The following is a 7500-nucleotide window of genomic DNA, read 5'->3' on the forward strand; positions in this document are numbered from 1 at the left end:
TATAGTATTTTCTCAAGGTATCCCATCACTAGGTTGGCAAAAGATGGTGCAGTACACGTGCCCATCGCTGTTCCCGATTTTTGCCTGTAGAAATCATTGTCAAAAATAAAATAATTGTTCTCTAAAATTAATCTAAGTCCTTCTATTATAAGGTCTTTGTTTATGCGAGTTGGGAGTTCAAAGGGGTAGTTATTCAGCCAGAAGGTGATCGCTTCTATTCCTAGGTTGTGAGGGATGTTAGAATAAAGATTAACTACGTCGAATGATACTAGAAGGGTTTTCTCATTGACTGTTTTAGGGAGGTGGTTGAGCATATCTATATCGTCTCTTACGTAGCTTTTGATGTGTTTTAGGAAAGGTTTAAGAAGTGTGTCTAAGAAATTGCTGAGGCGGTGAGTTTCACATGCTGGCCCTGCTATTATCGGTCTTAGTTTAAGATCATTTGGTGAAGGGATTTTGATGAGTGTGTCGGTGGATGTTTTGCACGTTTCTCTAATGGTTTGGCTTTTGTGTACCTTAGGGATACCATAGAACAAACTTGATTTGCATTTGAAGTTAGTGATGTATTCATACTCCTTGTTTGTGAGTCCTTCTTGGTATGTGTTGATTAATGTCCTAAGGTTATGCATTATTTTTTGCTGGTTATACTGTTGGGCCCTTTCATAATACGTTTCATCTCTTAATAGGGATAGCACTAAATTTTTATAATTGTTTGTATTCATTATTACTATCGCGTTGCCCTTATCTGCCTCCTTAATTGTTATTGTTTTGTCTTCTCTTAGTTTGATGAGGTCGTTCCATTCTCTTTTGTTGAAGTTAGGGCTGTGTGTTTTTGTTTCTTGATGAATTGAAACGGGAAATTAGTTATGTAGTCACAATAGCGGTCTAAGGCTTTATTCTTACCTTTGGTGGGGGTGTAATTGCTCTTGTTTCTAGCTATTGAGTCCTCCTCTATTTGTTTGTCTTGAAATGCCTCGGTGAGTCTTAGTTTTCTGCAAAATTCCGAAATATCATCTTTCATTTCATAATAATTAGAACGTTGTGGGGTGGGGTGTAAATTTAAGTCCTTTGGAGAGTATGCTTATTTCGTTAGGTGTAAGTTCTTTGTTTGAGAGATTGATTATCTTAATTACCTGAGGTTTCTTTTGTTTGTCCTTTGCCATCGTGTGTCCCTGTTCCTGTGTGTGGGGTCTAAAAAATGGTTGGTGTAGTTATGTTCAAAGCTATTATTTATCTGTCTCATGTTGTTATAATTGTCAGAGTGAGTTTGTGGTGCTCTGTTCTGGAGTCTGTTGTTGAACCTAGTGTTACGTCTTAGTTCCTCAGGTATATTGTGTTGGTTGTTGTTTCCTCCGTAGTGCATTTGTTGTTTGTTATGGTTGTATGGTTGGTTCCTGGGGTGGATGTTTGGTAGTAGCGTTTTGGTTTGGTTATGTGGGTTGTATTTTATAGTATTGTATGTTGTGGCTCTTAGGTTCGTGGACTGGTGTGGTGGGGCCCTATAAGTGTTTTGGGGTTGGTGTAGGTAGTGTGGGGTGCGTTTTAAATGCATTTTTCTGGTGTAGAGTGTGTTTGGATTTCTTGGTGGTTGTTCTGCTCTGTTGGTATGTCTATTTTCGAACTGGTGTGGTGGGCCTCTGTAGGTGTTTTGGGGTTGGTGTAGGTAGTGTGGGGTGTGTTTTAGGTGTACTTTTCTGGTGTAGAGTGTGGTAGGATTTCTTGGTGGTTGTTCCGTTCTATTGGTATTTGGTTTTGATTTGCTTAATTTTATGAAGGGGTTGTTGGATATGTGTTCATTTTTGAAGTTGGTTTCATAATCTAGAAACCAGATGGGGCTCTTTTCCCATCGTTGGAGGGACTTAAGTTCCTCTTTTTCACATTCTTCATTCCATAGTGCTGGTAATGTTTCAGTATTGTTGTCGTCTATTAGTTTGATGACATCTTCGTTGATTTCCTCGTCTATGGTTTTTACTTTTTCTTCATTCGTTTTAGCTCTCTCTATTTCCATCTTCATTTTTTCTAATGACATTTTTTCTCTAAGTTTTCTTTGTTCTTCTGGTTCTTCCGAGATGGGTTTGATTTGTAATTTACGGGGTATGACTAGGGGTGTTGAGTCTAGCCATTTTTGGTAAATCTCTGCTTTATTCTGATTTTGTATCATTTTCCAAAAAGCGAATTTTCTGTTTCGCTGTAGTGTTCTCCATTGGGGGAGGACTTGGTTCTTTATTTGTAATGTTGAAGTTGCTCGGTTCTTCTCATGTGTTCCTTCTTTTTGTTGCTCTTGTTTCGTAAAGTTGTGAAGAATGTCGTCATTGTATCGCATAGATTTTCAACTTTCTCGAATTTTCGGAGGGTGTTTTATTCGATTCGGTTTCCTCGTTAGTTTGTGTAGAAGGTCGAGGTGTTAAGTTGAGTTTGTTTACACTGCTGTTAGGTTTGAATTTATGCTTTTCAATTCTTTCAGTATCTCTTCATTTATTGAGGAGATGTCGTTGGTGTCTTTTTTAGCAGGCATTTTCGGGAGCTCGTACGTGATATGATATTTATAATAGGATTAGCTCGTATACGAGTAGGTATATATTTGTAAAAAATGAAGTTCGAAAATGCTGCTGTATTATATAATTTTTAATTTTTATATATACATTATAACATGTTTCAGTTCCTGAAATGAACCTTATCAAAAAAAGTTATATATAAAAAAAGACAGCTCATGCCGTCAAACACAAGAAATTCATTTATAATACACAACGGAGTCAGACATCTTATATATATATATATAGGCGCAAGAGTGGCTCTGTGGTAAGTAGCTTGCTTACCAACCACATGGTTCTGGGTTCAGTCCCATTGCATGGCACCTTGGGCAAGTGTCTTCTGCTATAGCCTCAGGCCGACAAAGGCCTTGTAGGTGGATTTGGTAGAAGGAAACTGAAAGAAGCCCGTCATTATCATCATCATCATCATCATCATCATTTAACGTCCGCTTTCCATGCTAGCATGGATGATTTGACTGAGGTCCAGCGAACCAGATGGCTGCACCAGGCTCCAATCTGATCTGGCAGTGTTTCTACAGCTGGATACCTTCCTAATGCCAACCACTCCGTGAGTGTAGTGGGTGCTTTTACGTGCCACCAGCACGAGGGCCAGTCAGGCGGTACTGGCAACGGCCACGCTCAAATGGTGTTTTTTACGTGCCACCTGCACAGGAGCCAGTCCAGCGGCACTGGCAACGACCTCGCTCAAATGTTTTTTCATGTGCCACCGGCACAAGTGCCAGTGAGGCGATGCTGGTAACGATCACACTCGAATGGTGCTTTTTACATGCCACACACACATATATATATATATGTATGTATGTATTTGTGTGTTTGTGTTTGTTCCCCCATCATCTTTTGACATACGATGTTGGTGTAACTACGTCCCCGTAACTTAGCGGTTCAGCAAAACAGATCGATAGAATAAGTGCTAGGCTTACAAAGAATAAGTCCTGGGATTGATTTGTCCGACTAACGGCAGTGCTCCAGCATGGCTGCAGTCAAGTGGCTGAAACAAGTAAAAGAATAATAACAGACTATAACCTCATTTTACTTTGGCATTTTCAGGGTTTAAAGGCAAACATGAAGCGACTTTACAACCAGCTGGAAAAGAAGAAATCCGATTATTGTACAAAACAAGAAAAATACAAGAAGCTGCTGTTTGCTCTCTGTTACTTCCATTCCGTTCTGTTAGAACGGCGGAAGTTCCTGATGCTGGGATGGAACATTCCATATGAATTCAATGATTCTGATTTTGAGGTAAGAGTCTCTCTCTCTCTCTCTTCTTACTCTCTCTTTCTCTCTCTCTTTTCATCTATCTACCTGTCTCTTTTTTACCTTGATTGGATTGGTCTTCTTTGATTATTGATCTTAAGTCCTTAGAAATTCTTGATTATTTTCTATGTCTCTCTTTCTCTCTCTCTCTCTTTCTCTCTCTCTCTCTCTCTCTCTCTCTCTCTCTCTCTCTCTCTCTCTCTTCATCTATCTACCTGTCTCTTTTTTACCTTGATTGGATTGGTCTTCTTTGAAATTCTTGATTATTTTCTATGTCTCTATGTCAAAGGTCATAGAGAGGACACTTCTCAAGTGTCATACTTGGATTTGACCCTTGCTGAGAAGGGTTTTGACAAGTGGACTGATAAACCCTGTACAACCAGTTCCTGTTCAATAGCAGACTGTCTGCTGTTGTTATTGGGAGGGTCATCACATCAATGTGACTAACAAACCATCAACTGATTGACCAACAATAAAGAAGTGATGTTGAACCAGTGCATGTGTTTATTATCATTGACATAATGATCTTCCCAAGACACAAGATTTGTTTCAACACACAAATTCACATCAAGAATCTTGCAAACCAAATACAAAAGCGAAATTAAGATTCTGGGTTTCACTTCAAAATATGGGGGGCTCTGATCCTTCCCAAAGTTGCCCACCACTAGCTATTTGGTATTTAACGCTATAAATTTGCAATTTCTTCTTTTTTTTGGATGTAGGTCTCAGAGAACTTGTTGAGTATTTATCTCCAAGATTATGAGGAAACCCCATGGGACGCTCTTAAATATTTGATTGCTGGCATCAATTATGGTGGTCATGTGACAGACGATTATGACCGACGTCTTCTTTTTACATACATCAATGATTATTTTTGTGATCAAGCGATTACACAGCCATTCTTCAAGTAAGGCACTTCTTCCATTATTCATTCATTTCTTCTATTCATCCTTCCTTCCTTCCTTCCATCCATCTTTCCTTCTATTCATCCTTCCTTCTTTTCTTCCTTCCCTCCATCCATCCTTCCCTCCGTCCGTCCTTCCCTTCATCCATCCTTCCCTCCGTCCGTCCTTCCCTCCGTCCGTCCTTCCCTCCGTCCGTCCTTCCCTCCGTCCGTCCTTCCCTTCATCCGTCCTTCCCTTCACCCATCCTTCCAGCTTTCCCTCATTCTGTCATTCCTTCCTTCTATCCTCTCTTCTTCCATCCTTCCAGCTTCCTTCCTTCCTTTCTTCCGCCCTTCCTTTCTGCTTCTTTCCTTCATTCATTCTTTCCTTCCCTCCCCCTCCTTCCTTCCCTCTTTCCTTTCCTCCTTCCTCCCACCTCCCTAGCCTCCTTCCTCCCCTCTTTCCTTCCTTCCCTCCTTCTTTCCTTCCTTCCCTCCCTCCCACCCATCCTCCAATACCCTTCTTGTACCGTTATCATTATCCAGGTGGTCAACTGGAAGAATCATTGAGTTGTTACACAAAATGCTTAATGCTATTTCTTCTGTCTCTCTCTTTTCTCTCTCTCTCTCTCACTCTCTCTCTGTCTCCCTCCCACTCTCTCTGAATTCAATTTCCACTGAGGTCACCTTTGCCCTTCATCGCTTCAGGGCCAATAAAATAAAGTACCAGTCAAGTACTGAGGTCAATGTAACCAACTTGCTCCCCCTCCCCTCAAAAATTGCTGGCCTTGTGCCAAAATTAGAAACAATCATGATTGATCACAATTTCTTCCAAAATACTTCCTTCCCTTTCCACCTTCCTGTTTTGCTGTTTTATTACGTATATCTATGTATGTAGTATGAGGGGATGTAAAAAGAGGTGTGTATGAAAATATGGAGGATGATAATTTATACATTATTGTATCAATAGTGGTTTTGTGTATAGGTGCTTTATTTGGGGGATTTATATTGCAAAATATTGTTATTCATTTAAATTATCCTTCATTTAAATTATCCTTTCACATTTTGGTTCTTTGGTTCTTTTTTTTTTTTCTTTTTAACTTACCAGGCTGTCTTCATTGAACACCTATTACATCCCTAAAGATGGTCCCATCTCCGCTTACATAGAATACGTAAGCATGCTTCCCAATATGGACCACCCGGAGGCATTTGGACAACACCCGAATGCTGACATTACGTCACAGATTCAAGAGACGCGGCTGTTGTTTGATGTGTTGCTCTCCCTCCAGCCTCAGGTGTCTTCTTCTGTTCGAGAAAGCAGAAAAGAAGACAAGGTAAATTCACTTCACCTTTTCTTTCTTTTTTCTTTTACATATACATACGTACATATAATATATATATATATATATCTATATACATACATACATACATTCATACATATATATATATATATGGTGGCTGCCCATATATATATGTTCGGAGCATTCTGTAGGTAAAATAGACAATCGTCTATTTTACCAGCGGTCTGTATCGAGACGATTGTCTATTTTACCTACAGAATGCTCCGAACAGTATGATACAGAAGACTAAAAACAGATTAGCTACATTTTTTAAGCAGAATGGGCATGAGCCATAGTTTTCGAGACGAACTAACTAAAGCCAACTTTTTAGATGTTACCCTAAATCTGCATAACAATTCTACTTCCCTTACCATAAGCCTTCTACTAACCTTAAATATGTCGGCATTTTCAGTAACCATACAAAAACTATCACCGATAATTTAGTTAAAAATATATCCTTAAGACTATCAAATTTATCTGCGAATGTCAACGTTTTTAAACAAAAAGCGGAATTTTATAATGCCGCCTTGTCAAAAGCTGGTTATAGGGATAAGGTATCATATATCGACCCGGCCCATTCTAAACTAATATTTGCTTCTCAGGATAAGAAAACTAATAACAATAGAAATAATGTAATTAATGATTTCAGCTCTAGCAACGTCGACACTAATATAATTAACAAAAATAATTTACGGACCAGGGGAGGCAATCGAAAACCAACACCAGTTCTACAACACAGAAATACTCCCTTTAATGTAAATATTAACACTCTGAGCCTTTCTAAGTCCCAAAAAAACTATATCTGGTTTATCATTCCTTTCGGGAAACAAATCAGGTCTAATCTCCCTTTACAGTTCCGTGAAGCCACAGCTAGAAACTTTCCCAGGAATTCTAGGTATTACTCTACTATAAATTCGCATAAGGTGAGAATTGCATTCTCCAACACTAGAAATCTATCGCAGATAATTGCCTCCCATAATAATAAACTGCTAAATAAGGACTCATCACCCAGGAGTAGCAACACTGCCCTTACCAATTCTAACCTAGCATACAATAATAATAATAATAATAATATAAATAGTATTGATATTAGCAACATTCATAGCAGCATTGGCGTTAACAATAATAATAATGATAATAATATTAGCCAGTTTATTAACAGTGGGGGTGTTAGTGGTAATAGTAACAGCATTTCTAATAACAGTTGTATTATTGATGATAACAATCACAGCATTCCTATAGTCAGAGAAATTGCCGACTATATTACAATTAATATTAATGATAATAAGATGAATAGTATCGTGGCCAAGACTAGCAAAAATATTTACACCTATAATAACAATAAAAACTCTGTTTTAGTATCGGAAGTTAACCCCAACAGATTAAAGTTCTTATCCAAAAATTCCAAAATTAGAAACACCATTTACCAGTGCAAAATTTCTTCTGGAACCGATGTCTTCTTCTACATTGG

At 38.6% G+C, this 7500-nt stretch overlaps 1 protein-coding gene across 1 annotated transcript in view; it reads left to right on the top strand.

The window, feature by feature from the left end:
* The window catches only part of LOC115224528 (dynein heavy chain 2, axonemal-like), a 211781-nt gene that overhangs the window by 195692 nt on the left and 8589 nt on the right, over positions 1-7500 (top strand). The window contains exons 75-77 of the mRNA XM_036513449.1: positions 3600-3791; positions 4529-4713; positions 5798-6023. Coding sequence (XP_036369342.1) covers positions 3600-3791; positions 4529-4713; positions 5798-6023 — 603 coding nt within the window. The remainder of the gene's footprint in view (positions 1-3599; positions 3792-4528; positions 4714-5797; positions 6024-7500) is intronic.

The sequence above is a fragment of the Octopus sinensis genome, linkage group LG25, assembly GCF_006345805.1.
Source record: "Octopus sinensis linkage group LG25, ASM634580v1, whole genome shotgun sequence".
Classification (NCBI taxonomy): domain Eukaryota; kingdom Metazoa; phylum Mollusca; class Cephalopoda; order Octopoda; family Octopodidae; genus Octopus; species Octopus sinensis.